Below are 23,266 nucleotides of genomic sequence, written 5' to 3'. Positions count from 1 at the left end.
CGCCGTGCTGTGAGCACACCCGGACAGGGTGGGGCGGGGACAGACCACCCCACCGTGCCGTCCGCTTCCAGACCTCCACCAAGGTCTTCTCGTGCGGGCTGCCAGCCCCCCCACACCACTCCCCGGAAATGCCTCTAGGCTGAGGTGAAGGGTGCCTCGGCGCCCTGTGGAGGTTATGAACATGAGCCACTGGCCTGGCCCTGCCTGCACCTGCTCAGCACACGGGCGAGGGTCACACGCCCAGGCTCCCACTCCGGAGGCTGGGTCGCTGGTGATACAGCACAGAGCTCAGAGGCCCAAACTAGGTGCAGGAGGTGCGGGAACAGGTGTGGCTGCCACAGTCCCGCCGAGAACACCACTTGAGTCCGGAGGGGCCCCTCCCCGCCCTGCACTTCCCTCCGGGTTTAAGAAAAGCCAGAGATGAAGAGTGAAACCTTCCACGTTTTAATGGAGAAACATCATTCAGGTTAAAACACCACCAGACCGCGAGGGCAAACCGGGAAAGGCGTGTGCAGGCCGCTGTGGGGATGTGTGTGCACCCTGGATGTACCTGCCCCTCTGGCCCGTCCCCCACCTGTGTGGGGTCGTCTCAGCCCCAGGCGCAGTGACTGGTCGGGCTGGGCGTGTGCTCGTCTGACCCAAGGGGGGACCTCGGTCCTGATGCCATCTGACCCTGAGCCCAGGCCACTCTGGACTTAACAGTTACACTGAAATGAAGCCACCGGGCCTGGGTGACACCAGCACACAGGGCTCCTTGGGGGTGCTGTGGCCACAGAGGGGCTGCCTGGGGCCCGATGGCCAGCCCCGCCAGCAGACCAGCCGGCCCCGGGTGGGAATCTGGGGCCGTGACCCGGCCCGGACGGGGCGCCTGGTGGCACACCGCTCTCTGCGGTCCTTCGGGAAGGCCAAGGACAGGTTGGTTCTGTAGCTTCTCGTAAAGTCGTTTTATTTAGATTCCAAACAAACCAAAGCAGAGAGAAGAGGTGACCACAAGTGAATCCGTCAGCGCGAGCCGCAGGCCCAAGTCTCTGGCTCGGCCAGCAGGAGCTGAACACGCACACAGGCGGGTCTGCGTCCCTCAGGCCACCGCCGCCCAGGCCCGCCCCACCTGGCGGGCTGCGAGGGACCCGGGACACACACGCGCGCGGGAAGGGAGGGCGACGCCCGGGAGGAGACCACCCAGGGGGCCGGGCAGCACCCCTCCCATGGGGCAGTCTCGCCACACAGTCCGGGGCTGCTGAGGTAAAATCTGTACGTTTATTCTTGGGGTCGCCCTGTCAGGACTCCTCGTTGCCGGAGTCATCCTCGTCGTCCCCGAAGCAGCTGTCGGCCTCAGCCTCGGGCTCGCCGTCCTCGTAGTAGTCGTCGTAGAAGAGGTCTGAGCCCTCGTCGGGCGCTGGCGCCTTGGTCTTCACACAGTACTCAGCCAGCGTGGTGGGCACCTTCACGCCGTCCCGCTCTGCGTCCACCTTGGTCCCCAGGACCTGCTTCCTGCGGGAGACACGGGCCCACAGGTCACCGCTCTGTCTCCTCGGGGCCCCGCAGGCAGGAGCAGGCAGGAGCACGGACGCCACAGGGGAGGGCCCCTTGAGCCACCAGACAGGAATCCTGGAGACCGGCGGCACCCCGTGGGAGGGTGAAGCCACTATCGCGGTTCGAGCCGGCAGACATCAGCCACCAGGGGCGACGGGACCGGGGCTGGACCAGATCTCCAGCTGCCTGTGCCGGCCGGACAGGGGCGGAGCGGATGAAGAGGGCCAACGCCAGGGGGAAATGGGGACAAGGGAACGCGGGCCCGGGAGGTGACAGGCGCCATGGGTCACGCCCAGGACAGAGCAGACAGCTCTCCTGGGGACTCGGCGTGGCGCCCCCATGAGCTGTGGCAGGGTGGACACCGAGAGCCCACGTCCCAGCACAGGTGACACCCCAGACGGACACCCTGCAGCATCGCCCCACTGGGGGGGGGGGGGGCCTCCAAGTCAGCCGGCTCTGCCCCCGTTGTGCGGGGAACACACTTGGCGGGGGCGGGGGGACAGGCAGGCAGAAGCGCCCGTCACAGCCTTGCTCACGTGGGCGCATGTGAGCCAGCCCACGGGGAGTCTTCAGGGATAAAAACAGTCTGGTTTTAATTTTGGCACCACGTGGGAGGTGCTGGGAAAAACTGGGGCGAAGAACAGGCCATGTGGGCAGGACCCCCCGCCACGGAGCTGAGCCGAGCGCCCTCGCCCCGAGACCCCACGAGGGTCCCGCACAGCAGCACCGGGAGGCCTGCAGAGCACCCGGCATCACTCGTGGCAGACACCCCGCTCGGCGCCTCCTCACTTCCACAGACCCAAGGCTGTGACCCCGCCCGGCATCGGGGGACAGCTATCCTGGGACGACAACGGGGGACAAACAAACGGGGGAAGGGGCTGCCCTACACGCACATGGGTCACCCTGGGGCCGCGTGTGTGGCTTGGGGGGCTCTGATGCACTCAGGTCACACGTGCAACACCGCAGAAATCGTTCAGAAAATTCTGCTCACGTAAAATACCACGGAAGCAGCAAAAAACGGGCCAGGTCTACGGAAGAAAACCGGCACAACTTTACTCAGAGGAAAGAGAACCAAAATCCACAGAAACGGCCTGCAGCTACGGGCTGTGGACCCCTGACACCTGCGTCTGTCCAGCGTGAAGCACGAGGCGGCAGGGAGCTCTGGCACACGATGCGCAACAGCGTGTGAGGCCCGTGCACGTGCACGGCACCGTTCTCCACGTTTCTAGCACGCAGATCAGCGGCTGCCAGGGCAGGGTGGCGGCGGACGTGGGCGTCTGGAAGGCTACACGGAAACTGTCAGGTGTTAGTGTTGCGGGGCTTCCTTTTCGTTTCTCTCAGGATGTGTGTGTTTCTCTATCACGAACACGTTGCCTTCTCAGCACACAGTTGCTTCTGGGGCTTCGTCTGTGTGAACTGTGGCAACTTAAAGTGTGTGGCGGTGAGTTTTGACCCACGTGTGTCCTGAGACGCTGCCCCACAAGCGAGGGCGCAAGCATACCCCTCCCCCCCGGAGGTTCCGCCGTGTCTTGTGCATTCTGCCCCTCTGACAGACACCAACGTGCTTTCTGAGGCTACGTGGACAGGCCCCGGCCTGCTCCCTCCTCGCCTGCGGCTGTACGCTGGGCCGTTGACAGCTTTGGCAAATCGAGACTGTTCTGAACATTCGTGTGCGTACCAGTGTGGACACGCGCCCCCGTTTCTCTTGGGTAAATACTCAGACCTCAAGTGGCCGGGTCCTAATGCAGGTGTGCACATGACTCACCCATTTTTTTAATTAAAAGGTAAATGACGGGGGGTGGGGGGGTGGTGCCTGACTGGCAGGGTCGGAAAAGCATGTCTGATCTTGGGGTCATGAGTTCGAGCCCCACATTGGGAGATTACCTAAATAAAACTTAAAAAATGACAAACTGAAAGGGTATCTAGGAAAAACCTAACAAAGGGTTAAGCCTGTCATGAAACGAGTCAGTAAACCCTCATTAAAAAGCAACAATGGACAACAGACACAGAGCAGCTCACACAAATCCAGGGAGAGAGAAAAGGGGGTGAAGCACAAGCAGCTCTAGGTCCTAAGCGGACAGCGTGTGCACCCAGGGCCTTAGACCAGGTTCCCACCCTGGTCCCGCACCTGCCCGCTGAGTGTCCATCCTGTGCAAAGGTCCCTTTCCAAGGGTGCTCACCTGTTTATTCGAAGGGGAGAGCACTGGAAATGACCACCCGCCAGGTGGAGGATTAGTCCTGGCCAATCCCCAAGTGATGCATCGCTTTCCTAACCAGACAAAACTTATTTTCTAGAAAAGATAGCAATTTTCTAAGTGCGCTGGTATCATGATCATTTTCTGCCTTTAGAAAATGATTCCAAGCTTCAAAATTACAAATGTAAATGACGTTCACAGCAAGAAACCAAGATACGACGTGACATAAACGAGACCTCAGTAGTACACAAAACCTATGTTCCCCGCCAAAAGAAAGCAGGAAAACAGAGTTGATGTCAGGAGCAGGTACCCGAAGGACTGTGGTCCCGGAGCGCCCGTTTGTAGATAGGCACGAGGGGCCAAAATGCAGACAGGAGGCCCCGCAATGCTTGGGAGAGGCTCCCCAGGAGGGAGGAGAGAGGGACCAGGAGAGTCTCTGCTATTTTAGTTACAAAGCAAAGAAACCGCAGTGAACCCTTGTTAAAGCCTGGCGGTCACCACTCAGGAGCTTCTGTATGTACGTGCCACCGGGTCTGTGCGCGACACACGTGCACCACAGGTGCTCTGAATGCACACACCGTGTCACACATCTCACAGGCATTAAGCTACACATCTGCGACACACACTGGGGCACCTCACCGTGCAACAGAGACAGAGAACACACGTTTTCTTTAAAAAAAAAAAAAAAAAAAAAGGGGGGGTGGGGGCAAGGAGACCAGCAGAAGAACCAAGGCGTAGGCTTCAGGCTGGCTGGCTCCTCCCCAGGGCTGCAAGGCCATGAGCCTACTGGGACTGGGACTGCTGGCCATGAGCAAGCTGGAGGTGTGTGGGCCTGCACAGAAGCCCTCCTCACCTGATGATGTCCGTGTACTCCCGGTCCTTGCCTTTGCTCTCTTTCCACTTCCTGTACATCACAGAGGCATCCACGTTCGCCGGCGAGAAGGTGTTAGGTTCGTTGAGGAGGGAGATGACGCTCAGCAGGATGGTCCTGGGGAAGTAGGGAGTCAACAGGTGCAGGGCGTTTTTGGCCCACGCCACCCGCCTACGAGCTGGGCTCTCAGGCCACGCCCAGGCCCAAGCGTCACTGGGGAGCTTCCGGACACTCTGAAGCCAGCACCTGCCTGGGGACCCTCACAGCCCCCCAACCCTGCAGATGACATCTGACTGGACTTCTCGTTGTCCCTTTTTGTCTCAGGCCCCAAGAACAGCAGGGTCCGGCCCCCCCCAGTCCATCCACCTGCCCGCCCAGCTCCCAGGACAACATGACGTGGGAGCAGCTGAAGCCAGGACCACCTTTGTCCCACATGCCCCTATCCCCGAGGCATCCTGCGGGCAAACAGGTCCCTCTGTGCCACCAACTTCTACTATAGTTCGGGCTGGACTAAAGACATGCAGGCTGCAAGGCAGGGAGGCCAGCCCACTCAGGATGAGCAGCTCAGCCCTGAGACGGAGGGGAGATCCCAGGGGCAGGCAGAGGGGCAATGGGAGGGAAGACACAGACCCGAGACTCCCAGGGGCTGTTTCTCATGGTGGATGGGGCAGGGGGCACCAAGAAATGAGAGGAGAGGCTAGGAGAATTGGTCCTGGGGTCTTTGGGGCCCCCAGTATCCTGGTGGGAGGCCAGTTTGGACAGATGCCACGGTACTCTGGCGAGTCATGGCCCTGAAGAGGCCCCGAAGGAGCAAGGTCAGGAATGCTGCGGGGGCCAGGGGTCCACGTGCTGACCAGTCCCTCCGGCAGGGTCTGGCCCAGCCTCACCTGACGTTCTGCGTAGGGTTCCAGCGCTCTGAGGGCAGCTCCCCACTCTGGGGGTCATCGACTGGGGGGTGGAGAATGGAGATGCACACGTCCCCCGTCTGTGTGAGGACAGGAGAGAGGGGTCAGCGCCCACAGCACTGCCACCAGGCAGCGCAGTGCCCTCCCCACTACAGGGGAGCCGGGAGGGGCCTGCCCGGTGGGCTCACCTCGTAGATGTTGGGATGCCACATCTTGGTCAGGAACCGGAAGGCCGGCGGGGAGTAGGGGTAGTCGATAGGGAACTTGAGGCGTGCCTGGGGAGGGGCAGAGAGCAGAAGAGCTCAGCCAGTGCTGGCCATTGCTCAGGGACTGTGCCCACGAACACACAAACAAGGACACTGGCCAGGACAGACCCCCCTGTTGCAGGAGGACCGCCTGGACCCTGCTGGTCGCCCCTCACAGACCCCCCCAGGACTCTTTGGGGTGGCCTGAGCGGACCCTGGCCCCCCTCCTGCTGCTGAAGGGCAACTCCAAGGCCATTCTTGGCCCAGACCCGTGGGAGGGGCCAGGAGCCAGGCCCCAAGGGAGCTGTGCACCCCCAGCATGGCGGCGACTCCTAGGCCTCAGTTTCCAGGCTGTGGGGAAGGTTAAAAATAGATGTGTGTTCACTCGGCAATCATTCCCGACACCTCTGTGGGCTGGGCTCTGTGGGAGGAGATGAGTCAGCGCTGGACGGATGGGCTCTCTGCCCACAAGCATCCATCCTGGGGGGCCAGGAAGGCAGACAGGAAGGTCCTGGGGCAGACTGGGGAGGGCTGCCTGCCGAGGCCTCAGCAGGTGCAGGAGCTTCGTCTGCGGCTTGAGCCCCAGTCCCAGACATGGGGATGTCTGGCCTAGGGTCCTGGTGGTGCTCCAGGCTCTCCCGGGCGAGCCAGTGTGCTGGGAGCCAAAGCTGGGCTCCTCTGCTGGAGCTTCGCAGGCCCATCTCTGGATAGTCACCCTCCTGGGCAGGGGCACGGGGGCATTTAGAAGTCCCTCTGTTCCTGGGTGATTGTGCTGAGGCCTGGGAGGCAGGTAACTTGCTGGTGACTGCAGAGCAAACCCGGAGCTCAGAACCTGCCCTACAGGTTTCTAAGCGATGGCCCTGAGGACAGCTGTTCTCAAACACCCAGCAAGTCCCACCTCATCTTGTCTCAAGCGTCCCCAGAGATGCCTTCACCACTGAGCAAACTGAGGCTCAGAGAAGGAAAGTACCTTGCGCAAGGATACACAGCAAGCAAGCTGGGAGGAGGTTGTTGAACCGCGTCTCTCTGGCACCCCCTTGAGTACACTGCGTTGCCCAAATGCTCACCATGGCCCATGAAGGACAAGGAAGGCGCCGCAGGAAGTGGCTGGGAAGCGGTGGTGGCCGCCAGGCACTTCCCAGTCTGGCTGTTCCACACCTGCTGCAGAGGGTCTCCCCACCCAGTCACGCCTCGACAGGAGGATCAGGGTGGGTGCCAAAACCACCCCGGGTCCCCCGCCGGCTTCTCTGAGGACACAACACAACACAACCTACGGCAGATGTGTTCGAATCTGGCAGGGCCCCACCCCCAGTCCCTTCTTCTCCAGAAAAACGGGACAATCCCCCAACCCTAGTGTGGAGGATCCCCTGCAACCAGTTAGTGAGCAAAAGTCAGAAGCCCACATCCCTTCCTTCCAGATCTGTGAGCTCACTCAGTCTTAGTCTCGCTGTTGCCTCAGGGTGGGACTCCACCTCCGGCTCTGAATGGAGCTCCCATCCCTCCAGCCTGAAGCACACAAAGGAGGCTGGGGGAGGGATCTAGTTGGACCATCAGGTGATCAACCCCAAATCCAGTCCCCGCATGCATGCAAGAGGCCGGATTGCCGAGGCACAACTCGGGCGGGAGCGGTCCACAGTCCTCCCCCCATCCCACCCCAACACCAGGGGAATCTCAACTCAGGACTCACCCCCAGCAGACCAGGCTGCTCCCTCACAGCCACTGAGCAGGCTCAGCTAAAACAGGAGCCAAAAGTGCAAACGCAGACATGTGTCCTGGGAGTATCACCCGCCCCTCCCCCACAGCCTGGCCTAGCTGTGGTTTCTGCCCCCCCCCCCCCAACCTGGCAGGGCTGGGGGAGGAGGGTGTTCCCAGGCTGAGGACCCTTGCCCCACCTCTCGTGCAGGCAGACCCCTTGCCCCATCCCTCTGGCTCAAAGAGCAAAGCCCTACAATCTGACAAGGGTCCTTCCAAGGCCACGTGGGGGCTCAAATGGTGAGATCAAGAAAGCTGCCTGGGTTCTGGCTCAGATCTTCTGTCACACTAGCGGGAAACACAGCCAGTGCCAGGGCCAGCACCCCCTCCCCGCTCCCAGAAAAGAACTGCCCGGGATGAAACTATCACAGGGGACAGAGAAAACGACCCAGACGTGAGATTTGAGCCCCAAAAGGACACCTGCTCAGCGAAACCTGAGAAAAGCAAGTTGCGGCAAGAGAGGGGCCCCAGGATTGGAGGCCAGGGTCCCGGGTCCCGGGTCCGTGGGGTTGCTCTCTGAGGTGTGGCTCCCAGGGACAAAGTGGAGAGTGGCAGTGATGCCACCGTCTTGCCTCAACGTTCCCTAGAGAACAACTTACATAAAGCTCCAGAGGAAGCCAAGTGGGCCTGGCCGGCTGCTATCGGGAAGAGTGGCTGCTTTCCAAGCAGGCCCCAGCTGGCAAGGCCCCATCTGAGCCTTTGTTGGAACCCAAACAAGTGGCGGAGCAGCCCCCCCAGTCTGGCCTCCCTCCCTCCCTTCCCCAACCCCGTGCTCCCCAACAATAGAGCTTGCTAGGTCTGGGGAGGCTCTTTGTCTCCTCCGGGCAGGGGGCGGGGAAGGCAGCTGAGGGCCCGGGTCCGCCAGAGGCTGAGGTAAGCACGAGCCCCACACCCAAACAAACAGGGAGCGCCCCGAGCCTTCTCTCCGGGGATCCAGCAGACCGGCTGGGAAGGCGGGGGCCTGGAGCTGCTTCCAGGGACGGAAGGGGTGGCCGAGAGAACCACCAGCTAGACCCAGGGAGACGGGGACCGCCGCGGGCACACAGGCCGGGTGGGAACCGGGACTGCGAGCCGCGGGCTCACCTTGAAGTAGCCGCCCTCGTAGTAGGTGTTGGGGGGCCCGAAGATGGCCACCTCCCAGTTGTACAGGTCGCCCTCGTCCACCAGGGTCACCCGGAAGCCCTCCACCGGCTCCTCCTGCAGCCCCTTGAGCTCGAGCAGCAGAGCCTTCTGCGAGCTGGGCACCAGCGGCCGGGCCATGGTGGCGGCGGCGGCGGCGGCGGCGGCGGCGGCGGCGGCGGCGGCGGGGCCCGGGGTCGGGGGCGCGCTGGGCCGTGGGGCCGCCGCGGAGGCGCGGGACGGGCCGGGCCGCGCGCCGGCCGGGGAGGCGCCGGGGCTGGGGCCGCCGCCGCCGCCTTCCTCCTCTACGCCACCGCCGCCGCCGCCGCTCGAGCCCCCTGAGCGCTCCACTCGCTCTGGCACCGCCGCCCGCCCGGCGCTCGCCTCGGCCTGACCCGCGCGCCCCGCCCCACGCTGCGCCTGCGCGCCGCCGCCACCCCCCCCCCCCCCCGACTGCGCCTGCGCGCGGCGGCCGGGCCCGGACCGCACCTGCGCGCCCGCCCGCGGGGCACGCCGGGAAGTGGAGTCCCCGCCCCCGGCCCGCCGAGCGCGCAGGCGCGACCGCGGGGAGGGAGGGGGGGCCGAGCGCGCAGGCACCTTGGAGCTTTCGACCCCCGGGAGGCCGCCGCCGCCCCTCTCTCGGGCTAGCACCCCGGACACCTGTGCGCGGGGAGGCGGGCAGGGTTGGGCTGCGTCGTCCCGGCACGGGCCGCTGAGCTTTTGGGGTCTTTTTTATGACGTCCCAGCACGGGGTGGGGCCGGGGGCGGGCCGGGGCGGGGTCCTTTGGCCCGGGAAGGGAGGACGGAGGCGGATTCCCTTCTCCGGCGGTTCTGAGCGAGCGGAAAGGGCGGCCCGGCCGGCAGTGGGTAGGCGGGAGGGTGGGGTGAGGGAGTGTCTGGGGTCCGCAGACCGGGTCCTCGTTGGGCGGTGCCTCACTTTCTCGAGGCAGAGGTGAGGAGTGACCTCCCTGCTCAATACGGTCCGACGAACTGGAATCCAGAGATGGGCAAGACGCTGCTCCCCAGGGAAGCTGGGGAGATCAGTGCACCCCCGCTTTCGGGTTTCATTCGGCAGTGTTGATTCAGCACCCATCCTGGCCGACCCCCCCGCCTGAGTCCCACCCTCGGCTGAGCCCTGCTTGTGCCCGAATCGTAGACTGACCTTCCACCCCAGCTTGTCCTTCCTCCCGACTGCGGCTGAGCTCAGATCTGGCTGGTCCGAGGCCTAGACACACAACCCTTGCTGGGACACTTGGGCATGAGAGTCAGACGTGGTGCCCAGGCCAACATCCTGCACAACCTCAGGGTGACCGCTCCCCACGAGAGTGGGCGTTGGGCCAGTGGCGCCTGCTGTGGTCCCGCCCTGGGATGTGCCCGTAGCCTTGTTGGCAGGTGTCAGGGGCAGCCAATATCTGCAACACCTTGGGCTCCGCCCTCCTCCAGGTGTCCCAGCTGAGGACAGGCAGGTGTCAACCTGTCTGGGGCAAGGTGAGCAACATCTCCACAGGGGAGAGAGTCAGGGTACTCTGAGAAGGAACCCCGGGCGGAGCTGAGCTTCAGAGGGCTGACCCAAGCCTGGGGCTTTGACCGTCTCATCCGTAAAGGGGGCTCTGGGCTTCGAGTCTCGGAACCTCTGCCCTCCTTGGAGGCGCGTGGAGTGGGCCCCTCAGCTGTAAAAGGACTGTGTGCCCTGTGGCAAGTGCACTCTGACGCTCGTTCTCTGCCTACAGCAGCAGTGTCGGCGTTGGCGTGTGGTAGCTTATGGATAAACGGTCGTGAGAGCTAATCGTGATTCTTCCAGAGAGGCTTCCCGGGATCTCCCTGTGTAATCCCCACAGCCCCACAAAGTGTTGGGTGGGCGGGGTGGCCTTGGAGACGGAAAGGGAGGTACCAAGTTTATGGCCGCTCCAGGAGGTGCCACATGGGGCCTCATCCCCTAGGAAAGCCTGCTCCTTGGGCTCTGCAATATCCTGGAGAGCTGGTCATCTGGGGTGTCCACAGCACCTTGATTTTCCCTTAGGGGCTTCTCATTCTTAGTCTGTAAGGTTCAAATTGGACTGACCCCCCAAACCCTGGCTGCAGGGACGGGTCACCCAATCAGAGCGTTCCAAGCCCCTGGCTGCACTGGTTGGTTCAGGAACAGCATGTGGCTAACCATCGAATGAGATGCAGCTCTGGGACTTTTTCTGAGAACACTGGGCTGGGGTGACTGAGTGGGGACCTGGCCTGAGGTTAGGGGACCGTCTTATCACCACAAGCCCTACGAACAAAGGTGGCGCTCGGGGATCCTGATGACCCTGTGTGTGCTCCTGGATGCAGCCATGCTGACCTTCTCTGAATGCTCCAGAGGTGCAAGCTGATAAATTACTTTCGTTCTTATGAAGCCAGTTTGATGTGCGCCTCCCATCACGTGCCACAGGAGCGCCCTGCATTCAAACCTAAGTTCTGCTCTGACCTTGGAAATGGCCCTGGGATGCTAAGCCAGGTCTCAGTTTCTCTATCTGTAAAACGAGTTACATGAGATACTATTTGGAAAACTCTTAGCATGGGCCTTGAAGATGTTATGGAGAGGTATACAATGGCATTTTGCTGCAATCATGCCGGTTGAGAAGGAAGACGTGATCTCAGGAGGCAGGGACTGCAGGAGTGGAATAAAAGGACGGACGGGGGGAATGTGGCCCCTCAAGGGTAGAGGGAAATGGGGTCCTAAGACAGAGGCTTCAAGGCCAGTGTGCTCTGGATGCAATAGAACTGGCTTCGAGGTCAGCCCTGCCTTTTCCTGGTTGTGCCACGGGGCCGGTCACTTACTGCGGGAGAGAATAATGCCCCCCTCACCTCCCATAGCCGTCCACATCCTAATCCCAGAGCCTGTGACTATACCACCTCACAGGACAAAAGGGACTTTGCAGATGAGATTAAGAATCTTGGGGCGCCTGGGTGGCTCAGTCGGTTGGGCGGCCGACTTCGGCTCAGGTCATGATCTCTCGGTCTGTGAGTTCAAGTCCCGCGTCGGGCTCTGTGCTGACAGCTCGGAGCCTGGAGCCTGTTTCAGATTCTTTGTCTCCCTCTCTGTGACCCTCCCCCATTCATGCTCAGTCTCTCTCTGTCTCAAAAATAAATAAACGTTAAAAAAAAAAAAGAATCTTGAGATGGGAAGAGAGCATCTGGCTGGAGCATGCAACTCGATCTCAGGGTCATGAGTTGGAGTCCGTTGGGCATAAAGCTTGCATTAAAAAGAAGAGGAATCTTGGGGCGCCTGGGTGGCGCAGTTGGTTAAGCGTCCGACTTCACCCAGGTCACGATCTCGCGGTCCGTGAGTTCGAGCCCCGCGTCAGGCTCCGGGCTGATGGCTCGGAGCCTGGAGCCTGTTTCCGATTCTGTGTCTCCCTCTCTCTCTGACCCTCCCCCGTTCATGCTCTGTCTCTCTCTGTCCCAAAAATAAATAAAAAAAAAAAAAAAGAAGAGGAATCTTGAGATGGGAGATTATTTTGGGTAATCACGGTGGTTGGGCCCTGTGTAATCTACCCCATTCCCAAAGGACCAAAGTCAGACAGATGGGCAGACCCCGTGCTTCTGGCTCTGAGGATGAGGAGGGGCCATGGGCCAAGGACGGCACCTCTGGAAGCCGGAAAACCGAGGAGATTGGGGCCCCTGGGGGAGCCAGCCCTGCCTACACCTGGGAGTTAGGATCTGTGAGCCCAGGGCTGTCAGAGAACCAGTGTGTGTAACTTTAAGCCACTGAATTCACGGTGATTTGTAACAACAGTCGTGGGAATTGAATACACTTAGCTCTGTAAGCTTCAGATTCTTCCGCTGGAAAATTGATTGATTGATTCATGACTTCCACGCACAGATCTAGGCCCCGGGGCTACAGAGAACAGGACTAGCAAAGCCTCCCACCTTTGGAGAGGTAGGGAGAGAGGCCATAAACAAATCGGTAAATAAATAGCGATTTTTGGTAGCAATAATTGCCAAGAAGAAAAATACAGTATGGTGAGGCATTAGCAACAGGAGTGGTTGGAGGGTTGGTTTGGAGAGTGGTCAGGGGAGGTGTCCCTCAGGAGGTGGCATCTGAGCAGAGACCAGAATGAGGGGAGGAAGTGAGCCATGTGGGTCTGGAGTAACAGTGTTACAGAGACAGGGGCTAGCACATACGAAGGCCCTGAGGTGGGGACAAGTTGCTTCAGCTAGAGACTGGTGTGCCCGAGACAGAGTGAGGGGACAGAGGCAAGACAAGGAGCTGGGGAGTCTCCTGGGTCAGCTTTCTGGAGTGCTGACTTTGCTCACAGGACTTGTGGTGGTGTAATGGCTCCAGAACTCAGGCCAGGTCCTCCCAGCTCAACTGTGTCAAAAACAATCCCAGGGCTGCATCTCATTGGCCATCCAGGAGTCACCTGCTGTTCCAGAAAAGGGCCAGCTGAGGGGGAGGAGGCATCCAGCCACTCCCCCAGACCCGGGTGGACAGGGGGCTTCCACAGTGGCCACAAACTCCAGGGGAGCCCCAGGTTTGGGAGGTCAGCTAGAGGCTCAGTCCCAGATACAGCAGGCCTAGGGTGTCCTTGGGATGTCTCCAGAAGTCCTAGGTATGTGGTTGGTTCTCGAAGGCTGGAGCAGAGCAAGGCAAGGGGTCCAAGCCATGACTTTGAGAACCCTGGCGTCCGGGCGGCAATAGATGCCTCAGGCCGGTGAGATTCTAAGTGAGGAGGATGTGTGAGGAGAGGCCCTGGACAGAGCTGGGGGGCCATGTCCCCCGACCCCCAAAGCTGAGATAAGAGGAGGAGGCCGCCACGGGGCGGGGCAGGAGCATTTAGAGAGTGGGCAAGGGGGTGTTTCCAGAAGGGGGAGGTTTGTAGTGTCGCGTGGTCCACACTGCCATGAGGTTGAGGCCAGGTGCGAACGTTGTGTCAGCTTCCCTGGACTCTGGCGGCTGGCAGAGATCAAGCCGGGGTCGTAACGAATGGGACTTCCGGACCTAAGGCCACGCATGATGGTGACCCAGGGAGGCAGCGGGCGAGGCTGGATGGGGCAGGGCAATCGTCCTGGCTGGACTTGGCCTCACTCTATTCTGGGGGGCTCTGGAACATGAGCTGCCCCAAAATTAGCTCCACCTGAGGCAAAGGGGCTGGCTTTTATACCCTCTGGCCCTCACTCACTAGCAATGCCTGCCCCAGAAGGAGTGGAGCTTCCTGGGCAGCGTGGCTCCCCTGCAGGGGGGCAGCCTGGAGGGGGCAGCAGGGAGGGGTGACCCAGTACACAGTGCCCACCTCAGCTTCTGAGGTCATGAAGGAGTGACCGCAGAGCTGACCGTTGAGGCCCCCACCTGCCTGGGCTCCGGGACAGGTATGCACCTAATGCAGATGGCCCACCTGTCTACGAGCCGAGTGTGGGCAGGGGCCTCACCCACGATTTGTCCCTGCTGCTGCCCGGCCCCGTGGCGGCTGGGTTGCAAATTTCTGGAGCAATCCCTGTGTGTGGGCGCAGGACAGAGTAGAAGCGTTCCAGCCAACACTTATCCAGCGGCTTGCTTTTCCTTAATCTTCCAGTTGCCCATGGCTGCATGATAAATGACCCTAAAGCTTCATGGCAAACACGGTGATCTGTCTCGCTCGTGAATCTGCGCGGTCGGTGCTGCCAGTCGCCCGCTGTCCCAACTCGCGGCTGCTGAGTGAACCGGTGAGCCCGGGGCGGGGGGCATGGGACCTGGCACCTTTTGTGACCTAGCCGTGGAGATCCTGTAGTCTTACAAAAGCCACCCAAATTCAGTGAAAGGGAATGCGGATTTCACCTCTCCATCTGCCTTTCGAGGGAGGGGTGGGGACGTTCTGGAAGCGTGTGGGAACAGAAATGTTGCTGTGGTCGGTTTTGCAAAACACATAGTGGCCACAACTCACAGTTCGCTGATCACCTGGCCTGTGCAGGGGGGAGGGATGGGGAGACAAGGTGGTCCTTGCCATCGGTAGCCTGAAAAATGGTTTCAGCTCTGTTCCCACGGGGTCTCCTTCAATCAGAAAAGGGGCCGAGTCCTGGGTCCCATTTACCAGAGTTGGAGGTGGAGGTCACCGGCCGGCCACCATTCTGGGCTGGGAATGTGACTCCTTCCTCCTGCTCCCAGAGGGGTTCCTCTTGCAAGCAACAGTCCCCTTGGAGGGGAGAGGGGTGCCCAGCGGGTGCTTGGTGAACAGTGATAGGACAGACTTCGCAGGTGTGTGTGGTTCTGGGTGGACCGACGGCAGGTGACAGAGGTGGTGGAGGGTGTGGGTTCTGGAGTACGCCCCTTGCCGGTAGGGTGACCCTTCACTCCTCTGGGCCTCGCCTTCCCCATCTGCCAAAATCGGGGTAGTGATTTGCCTTCCTCGGAGGCACATAAGACCTTGCAGGGCTCACACGTGTCCGCCGTTTCCATCATCACTGTCACGATTACCTGCCCAGCCGGACTCTTCCTTCGTCAGCTGGGGAACCCGTGGCCAGGAACTGGCTGGGTGGGGCACTTGTGGACAGCAGGGCCTCCTGGGTCTCAGGGTTGTGAGTCCAGGGCGCCTCGCTGAGCAGCGGAGGCAGGAGCGGAGAAGCATTTCAGCGGACATGGAGGGGAGGGAGGGGAGCACACACACCGGGTCGGCCTCGAGCACAGACTTTATTGCTGTCGAGGAGAGGGGCCTTTGTGGGGGTGGGGGGACGGGTGCCCGCTCCCTGGGACCCTCGGCCTCCCCTCCGAAGGGGCTGGGGCACGATTCCAGCTTGGAAGGCGGGCGTCGGGAGGGCTCCCCGCACTCCCCGCTGCATGCAGGGACACTCCAGTTCCGGCCTCAGACCTGCACTCCGCCAGGGAGCAGGTGGCCACCACCTTGTGGTGCCTCCAGCCGCCCAGGGGGAGGAGGCAGGGCAGGCGTGTGGGCGCTCAGCCCACCGGCTTGACCTTGGCTATGAAGAGGGCGGCAGCCTTCTCCAGGAACTCCTCCCGGGTCATGGGGGAGCTGGGCCGCCGAGCCACCAGGGCGCGGTCCATGGCCAGCGCCAGGCTGTCGGGGCCCAGGCGCGAGCCAGCCTCCAGGAAGCAGGCAGGCACGGCAGCCCCGTCGCTGGCCCGCAGGGCCCCCTCCAGGGTGTCCAGCACGGCCTGGCCCACGCGGCGGTCGGCCACAGCCAGCGTGGGGTCCTCCAGCAGCCGGTAGAGGGCGCCGGCCCGCGCCACAAACTCCAGTAGCACGAAGCAGGTGAGCATCCCGGCGCGGAAGACGTCCAGCGGCACGGCCTCATGGTCCCGGCACTGGATCTTGTGCAGCAGCGGTGCGACGACCTCCTCGGGGGCTTCCCCGTCCCGGCAGATGCGCTTGAGCAGCTCGCTGTAGGTGCGCCCGTCCAGCCCCGGCTTCTTCTTGCGCCCGCTGGCACTCAGGCACTCGTAGGCCACGCCGACGTTGTTGTTGAAGGCCGTCCTGCGGGAGGATAGGCGTGCTGGGCCAGCTGAGCAGAGTCCAGCACAGCCCTGGGACCCCTCCCCTGTCCCCATCTATCTTCCTCCAACAAACCAGGCCTGGGGGAGCCCCAGGGCCTTTGCACGGACTATGTGCTTTGCCTGGAGTGCCCTTCCCCCACAGGTCCTCCAGCTCCTGAGTTTTTACTGAGATGTCACCTTTCCTGTGGGGACCTCCCCTGCCTCGTCTATTTTTCTCCATGGCAGTTACCACCATCCGACTTAGTGTAAGATGTCCTTTCGGAATGTCGGCCCAGGAACCCTAGTGCCTAGAGCACTGCTTGGTGTATGGCAGGTGCTCTAGAAATGTCTGCTAAGTCAACCAACGGGCACTGCCCCACAGGGACCGTCCGACAGTCACGTTTACGCTTACGGGGTGGTCACTCTTGGCCAAAAGCTGAGTCCAGTGTTTAATACGGATTAGCTTATTTCATTCTGTCAGAGTCCCATGGGCCAAAAGTAGGCAAACTACACCAGGGGGTCAAGTCTGCCCCAGCCCCCCCCCCCCCGCTCCGTCTATTTTGTAAATAAAGCTTTATTGGCACAAGGCCTCGTGCATCCATTGACATGTTGCTTGTGGTCGCTGCAAAGGCAGAGCTGAATGGCTACAACAGCGACCGGGGCACAAAACCGCCGGCACAGGAGGGGGCCGACCCTGCTGTGAGCTGTCGGCGCAGGGCGGGCATGGCTCAGGTTCCACTGCACGGCCTGGCCGTGCAGGGGGCCTCACGAGCTGATTGGGGAGAACGGCGGTTACGTGCGGGTTGCAGGGTGAGCCTGGGTGGCTGGTTCGCCCCGCGTCTCACTGCCTCACTGGACTGGCAGCCTAGGGCCTGGCCGGTGGCCCAGCGCTACCGTGGCTGGTGGCCCGTTGGCATTTCCACCGTGACCAATAGGCATTGAGGCTCGGTGCAGGCTCACGGTCAGGCCAAGGATCCCAGAGAGGAGGGGGCCGGGCAACTGTGAGGCTTACACTCCTCCTCTGTCCGCTCCGCTCCAGGTGAGGGAAGGTACGCAGAGGCTCCACTCACCTCCCGTGTGACCTGGGCACGTCGTCTCACCTTTCTATGGGCCAGCGAGCAATGGACCCCAGCAAATGCTGGCCCGTGAGCAGCGGGTGCTTAGTGGAGGCTGGGCTGGCGCACGGCCGGTGCTCAGTACATGCTGGTCAATACGTGACCGCCACTGCGGTCATCACTGCTGCCCGGCGTGGGGCTTGTGGGCGGATGTGCTGACCCGGCGAGCTCTGTGGATCGGAGCCCCGTGACAGAGGAGGAAACCGAGGCCCAGAGGCTGCAGAAGTGCAGCCTGGGGGGTCTCTCTGCCAGCTGGGACTCGCTTCTCCGTCGGTCGGGCTACAAACCCCTTTCTCTTCTCACTCATTGGCCCCTCGCCATTGCTGGAGCCAGCGGTCGGTGAGACTGCCCCGGGGAGCGCTGGCGTGGCGTTAGTGCTCACTCCTCTACCACGACTGTCACCCACGTGAGCCGATGCCTCAAACCAGCCCTGTGCAGGACTTGGGTTCTGTTTTTAAACATTTGCTTATTTTTGAGAGAGAGAGAGAGGAAGCACGAAAGTAGGGGAGGCGCAGAAAGAGGGACACAGGATTGGAAGCAGGCTCCGCGACGTGAGCGCAGAACCCGACGTGGGGCTCCAACTCACGAAACGTGAGATCACGACCTGAGCTGAGATGAGCCGAGATCAAGAGTTGGCCACTTACCCGACCGAGCCACACAGGGGCCCCTGCAGGAGCCCGAAACATTAACTCCTTCCACCGGGAGGAGGAAAGAACGTGGGGGAGGTCCGCTGTGAACACACTCGGCCGTCACCGGCGCCCCCAGCAGCTACGTGTCGCTGCGTAACAAACTGCCCTGAGCCCAGCGGCCTGAAATGGCAGCAAGCGTTCATGGCCTGTTTCTGCGGGTCGGGGACTCGGCAGTGGCCCAGGGTCTCTCGCGAGGCTGCCGCCAGGGTCCCCTGAGGCTCACACGCCGGCACCCTGGCGCCCGGGCCCGTGGCGTCTCCAGAGCCGCCGTGCGCCCTCCCCACGTGGCAGCCTCCCCATCTGACATGCGGGCGCTCTGAAGGCCCAGCACGCCCCTCAAGTGAGAGGAGCCACAGGACGTGGCTCCACCACCGACAGGTGAGCGGAGCCACGCGCAGTCCTGTCTCGAGCCAGCTTTGGGAGTGACTGTGGTGTCCCCACGGTCCGCTCCCCGCTGCCGTACTTGGGGAAACCAAGCGAGAGTCCGTGAGCACAGCCCCTCGCGGCCACGGCCTCGTGGTGTGAGAAGCAGTCCTTCGTGTCAGGGCTGTTTGTTACTGCCGCGTGACACGGCTTGTCTCGACCGACACCGACGTGGCCCAAGACTCATCTTTTCCAGCCACCGGTTCTCTTGAGCGAATTCGCTCCTCCCTAGAGATGGAGACAGCCTGGCGCGAGAAACCCCAGGAGCCGGCCGGGTCCCCTGTTCACCGAGCTCCTGAGCCCCCCACCCCGCGGGTCTGGACCATGAGGGTCCTAATGCCTGTGTTGCAGGACAGAGGGATGGAATTCATGCCAAGGACTTAAAACAGCGCCCCATACGTGGGAGGGCCTCCTGTGCTCTGAGCCGCGTCCAGGGCCGCGGTCCAGTGGGCTGTCCGGATGCCGTCTACCTCGCGGGGCAGGGAGACACGCAAAGAGGTCATCACAGCACAGGCAGGGTGCTGAGGAAGGAGACACCCGGCCTCCAGGGCACTGGCCTCAAGTCAGCCCCTCACCCACACTGCATGCGGGGCCACCTGGCTCTGGCCATGTCACGCTAAAGAGTGCGAGCATTTGTTTTAAAGATCCGTGTACGTGCGTGTATCTCCAGAATGAGACGTGGAAACGTTTCGCTTTAGACCAGAGGTTCTCAACGGGGGTGAGATCTGGAGACACTTCTGGTTGTTACCACCGGGTGGGTGGAGGCCAGAGGTGCTACTCGGCCCCCAGCAGGGCCTGGGGTGGCCCCACTCAGAGTGAGCTAAGGAACCGGGCTTGGTGGTGCCTTCTGAGCGTTTTCCCGGGTCATGGGGGCGCGAGGTGGCGCTCTTTCTGTGGCGGTACAGTGGCCCAGACGCCCCGGGGGCCCCAACACCCAGCTCGGGCTCGGGCTCTGCCCCTCAGTGGCCACACGGCCCTCAGCAGGTCTCATAAGGCTTGTTTTGTGCTCTTGGGGACTTGGGGCTGGCAGGGGGGTGGCCGACTGCACACCACTGCCACCGTCATCAATCCCGGGGGGCCAGCGCTTCTGATTTTGCAAGACGTAGGACAAGGGGAGTTTGGATGACTTCTTCCCAAACCTTTCATGCCGATGACAGCCCCAACCTGGCCCAGTCAGCCCCACCGCATCAGGGCGAAGCTGCCCGGCTTCAGCGGGTGCCCCTGGTTTCCGCCCGGGGACTTGCCTGGCCTGGCTTCTGCCTCTGGCCCGTCAGGCAAGGTTCAGGGCTCCTGACTGCACTGTCTTCTGAGTTAGCCACCGGCTCCGTCTCTGGGGGGCCCAGGTGAGCCCCGATGCCAGCGGCAGACATGCCCTTGTTCACTGCACCCTCTCTGGCCCTGCCGTTCCAAACTGCCTCCAGCCAATGGCTCCCATGCCCCCGCACTGCAGTAAACAGAGTCCCCCCCAAACTGCACGTCTATCCAGAACCTGTGACTGGCCTTATTTGGAAATACAGTCTTTGCTGAGGGAACTAGTTCAGGATGTGGAGATGAGATGAGGTGGCCCTACATCAAATGTCCTCAGATGAGAGACAAGAGGACAGAGAGACACAGAAGGAGGGAGGCTTACCCTGGAGGGAGGAGGGCCGCCTGGAGACCCCCGAGCTCGGGAGGCAGGAAGGACCCTCTCCCCTGGAGCCTCCAGAGGGAGCACGGCCCCGGGACACTGACACCTTGATCTCAGACTCTCAGCCTCCAGAACTGTGAGAGAATAAGTCTCTGTGTGTGTTTCTCTTTTTTTAAGATTTTATTTTTAAGTAATCTCTTACACCCAACGTGGGGCTCGAACTTACCACTCTGAGATCAAGAGTCGTGTGCTCTACCTACTGAGCCAGCCAGGTGCCCCGGATACCTGTTGTCTTAAGCCACCGAGTTTGTGGTAATTTGTCCCAGCAGCCACGGGAAAGGAATAGGGCCCTCCTGGCCTTAAATCCAACAGACGCTTTGCAGCCCTCGTCTACGGGCCGCCGGACGGACACAGGACTGCCCCCGGTCCACAAAGTGCCTCCGTGTGAATTAGGAAAAAGCTCTGCAAAAAGCCATTTATATAAATGTCCTCATTTGTGACTGCCTGTGGGCGAGTGCTTCATGCAGTGCTTGACCTGCATCACCGTACATGGTGGCCCTTTTCCTCTCTGCCAGATGCCCCAGGATGCCATTCTCCGCTGGTTCCCGCCCTCATGTCTGGTTGGCCTGATCATGCTTCTTTGCGGGCTCTCTGAGGCTGGGGCTCCTCAGGGTTGGGTCCTGAGCTCTTCTTGGTTCTCCTGAAGCCTTCACACCCCTCCCAGCCGACGACCTCCTGTCCCAGTTGCAGACCTGTCTATTCTCCAGCTGCATGGTTCTCCCAGAGCCTGACTTAGAGTCCTGGAGCAACACTGCACGCTTTCCCCAGACCAATGACCTCCCATCTCAGTGGATGGCCCCATGGGCTACCTGGGACTCCCTTCCCACCCCAGCCCCTGCAGACCTTCAGACACGTGCATGCTCTTCTCAGATGCCCACCCTCCACACCCCTTCCCACACCTGAGACCTCTCCCCAGCTTCTCTGTGCCGTCCTATGGCCTGTACCCATGACTCTCTTGGGAGGCCGCCCAAAGGTGGGCACGTGCTTGAAACGTGCGGGGACCCCCTGGTGATCAGGCTGGAACACTCCCTTGCTTGGCTTCCGCTCCCTTCCTTGGTTCTTCTGGAAGCACTCCCTTATAAAATTACCCACACACAGATGCTTGCCTCAGGCTCTGCTTCTAGGGGCCTCTCTCCAGGGGTCTCAACCAAGACCTAGCCATCCACACCCAGTCATGACCTGGTCTGGTGGACGGTCCATGTCAGAAAGCGTCTCCTCAACCCCCCTGATGTGGACCATTCATTCAATCCATGGTCCTCAACCACCTTCCTTGGGCTCAGAACTGTTGGGGGCGGGCCGTGCTCCCGTGCGGTCACCATGTCCTCCACCCCACCAGGCCTCAGCCACCAGAAGGCTAAGGAGCCTGTGGGTCCCACACTGCAGCTCTACAGCCTCCAGGCCAGTGCGCCCGCCGGCTTCGAGCCTGCAGCCCCTCTCCCTGTGCCTAAAGCAGGCCTCTTTCTGGACACCACTCCTGCCCCATGGGCGCTACCTCCTAGGGTAGGGGTCTTGGGTGACTCCACCGCCCAGCCCTGTAAATATCCATTTTCTGGCCTAACGGATGGGGATGCAACGACGCTAGTAACAACACATCTAGGAAAAAACCTAGCTTGTTAGGACCTGGCTCGGAGGTCTCGCTCCGTGACTTTGGGTGAAGTCCTCTCTGAGCTTTGTGATTTTTAAAAGTGGCGTGGGCTTCAAGGGGGAACTCAGCACCTGCAGAAAGGCATCACAACACACGAAGACGGCCAGAACTACAGGCGCCAGCCCCCCCACTCCCCGCCCCGGCCCCGCACCTCTGGGAGTGGTGAGCCAGGCGAAGGTGCCACAGCGCGCGGCCCAGGCGCTGCTGCTGCAACAGGAGCTGGCCCGGGGGCTCCCCGGCGCCGCCGTTTGCAGGCGAGCGCAGGCCCATGTTCTCGAAGTAGTGCGCCAGGAAGGCGATCGGCTCCTCGGGCCGCGCCTCCAGCACCTTCAGCAGAGCCGCGCGCAGCATCTCCGTCACGCCGACCTGCCGCAGGAAGTCCTCCTCACTCTCGGTCGCTGCCGCTGCCCGGGACACCGCCGGCCGGCCGCTGTCGGGGAAACTGGCCGCCGGAGCCACGGCCGGCCGCCGCTTCTCCACTGCCGCCATCTTCGCTGAGGGCAGCGGGACCGGAAGCGCCGCCGTATTCCACAGTGCGCTGGCGCCTCGGGACGGCCATCTTGGTTAAGGGCAGAGCCCGCCCGGATCCCGCTGGAAGACTCTGGCAAATAACTGGAGCAGTCCACTTCCTGCCCCCTTGGGTTTTAATTGGCACTTTCCCTCCGGGTTCCTCTTCACGTGGGTTGGACAGCTTTCCAGGCTTCGGTCCGGAACCTGAATTTTTACCAGACTCCAAAATGGCTCTCTAGGAAAGGACATGGTTTCTGGCCTGAAGCCGGATTGTTTGCCATCTTGGTAGTGGGCGAGTCCTTCATTAGCATGGTCCCCTAGCAACCGGTTTCCTTGGCTATCAGCGATGCCGGGCGGAGCGTGCGGGCGATTGTTCCAACTCCAGGACGGAGCGCCGCCCCTGCCCTGTTTTCTGATTTTCCGCTGGGTCTGTGCTCAGCCTGGCCTTCAGCCTAGTCCAATCTCCGTCTGAGTTTCAGGCTCGCCCGGTGGGGCGAGGTCTCCTCTCCCCCGCCAACCACCCACCAGGATGAATTGGGGGATCTGCTCTGAGCTCCCACAGCTCCCTGAATGAGTGGACCAACCAAGGCCCCCATTTCCCCGTCCCATGCTGTTACCTTGCCTCACCACCAGAGGGCTCTCTCACACCACAGCCTCTGAAGCTCTGAACTCTCCGGTAGCTCCCCAGTGCCCTCAGGCGGAACCCTCAGCATCTACAGCCTGTCACCTGCTCATCTGATTTCCAGCTCTCCCCAACCCCACCCGACTGACTTAGCCCCCAAACCACCCCAAGAGAGATAAAATTTCCTTTAACGAGCCACTTCTGTGTCTTTGCTCACACTCCTCCCCATCCCCCCCCCGCCCCTCCCCCCCCAATACCTGTCCCCACTTGTTTTGAGGAATCCCAGTTTTTCTCAAGTATCAGTGTTCCCACATCCAGGAGAAGCCACAAACAGTTGTGTTCTCCCACCCGGGCAGAATCCACGCCATGCTCCCTGTTGTGCCCTTTCCCCCAGCCCTGGCCAAGTGGGGGTGGGGTGCCTGTCCATCCCGACCTCTCAGGGGAGCCCCCCAGTGCAGAGGGTCGCTGGGGCTGGGTAGGAGATTCTGGCATCCCCGAAACACCACAGACACCACTGAGG

The 23,266-nt window shown here is 61.5% G+C and overlaps 2 protein-coding genes across 2 annotated transcripts; both read right to left on the bottom strand.

Moving 5' to 3' along the window:
• Positions 1 to 423: 423 nt before the first annotated feature.
• CDC34 (cell division cycle 34, ubiqiutin conjugating enzyme) lies at positions 424 to 9,018 on the bottom strand. The gene is made up of 5 exons (XM_019434099.2): positions 8,585 to 9,018; positions 5,693 to 5,779; positions 5,487 to 5,584; positions 4,582 to 4,716; positions 424 to 1,491 (listed from the first exon to the last, which is right to left on the bottom strand). Exons 1-5 carry the CDS (start codon positions 8,759 to 8,761, stop codon positions 1,278 to 1,280), a joined length of 711 nt encoding a protein of 236 aa, XP_019289644.1. The 5' UTR covers positions 8,762 to 9,018; the 3' UTR covers positions 424 to 1,277.
• Positions 9,019 to 15,235: 6,217 nt separating this feature from the next.
• On the bottom strand, positions 15,236 to 22,143 carry TPGS1 (tubulin polyglutamylase complex subunit 1). The gene is made up of 2 exons (XM_019434092.2): positions 21,766 to 22,143; positions 15,236 to 16,056 (listed from the first exon to the last, which is right to left on the bottom strand). Exons 1-2 carry the CDS (start codon positions 22,101 to 22,103, stop codon positions 15,519 to 15,521), a joined length of 876 nt encoding a protein of 291 aa, XP_019289637.1. The 5' UTR covers positions 22,104 to 22,143; the 3' UTR covers positions 15,236 to 15,518.
• Between the last annotated feature and the right edge of the window lie 1,123 nt (positions 22,144 to 23,266).

Source organism: Panthera pardus, unplaced genomic scaffold, assembly GCF_024362965.1.
Source record: "Panthera pardus isolate Hobbes unplaced genomic scaffold, ASM2436296v1 HiC_scaffold_8, whole genome shotgun sequence".
Classification (NCBI taxonomy): Eukaryota; Metazoa; Chordata; class Mammalia; order Carnivora; family Felidae; genus Panthera; species Panthera pardus.
Note: the sequence above shows the minus strand (reverse complement) of the source record. Positions and strands in the feature narration are given on the sequence as shown.

What these genes read in the sequence shown, in the direction of transcription:
- CDC34 (XM_019434099.2), bottom strand. Translation starts at nt 8,761, where the DNA reads ATGGCCCGGCCGCTGGTGCCCAGCTCGCAGAAGGCTCTGCTGCTCGAG. An exon ending in AACCCTACGCAGAACGTCAG is followed by an intron (nt 4,717 to 5,486) that starts GTGAGGCTGGGC and finishes CTACTTCCCCAG; the next exon opens with GACCATCCTGCTGAGCGTCA. An exon ending in GAGTACACGGACATCATCAG is followed by an intron (nt 1,492 to 4,581) that starts GTGAGGAGGGCT and finishes TGTCTCCCGCAG; the next exon opens with GAAGCAGGTCCTGGGGACCA.
- TPGS1 (XM_019434092.2), bottom strand. Translation starts at nt 22,103, where the DNA reads ATGGCGGCAGTGGAGAAGCGGCGGCCGGCCGTGGCTCCGGCGGCCAGT. An exon ending in CTGGCTCACCACTCCCAGAG is followed by an intron (nt 16,057 to 21,765) that starts GTGCGGGGCCGG and finishes ATCCTCCCGCAG; the next exon opens with GACGGCCTTCAACAACAACG.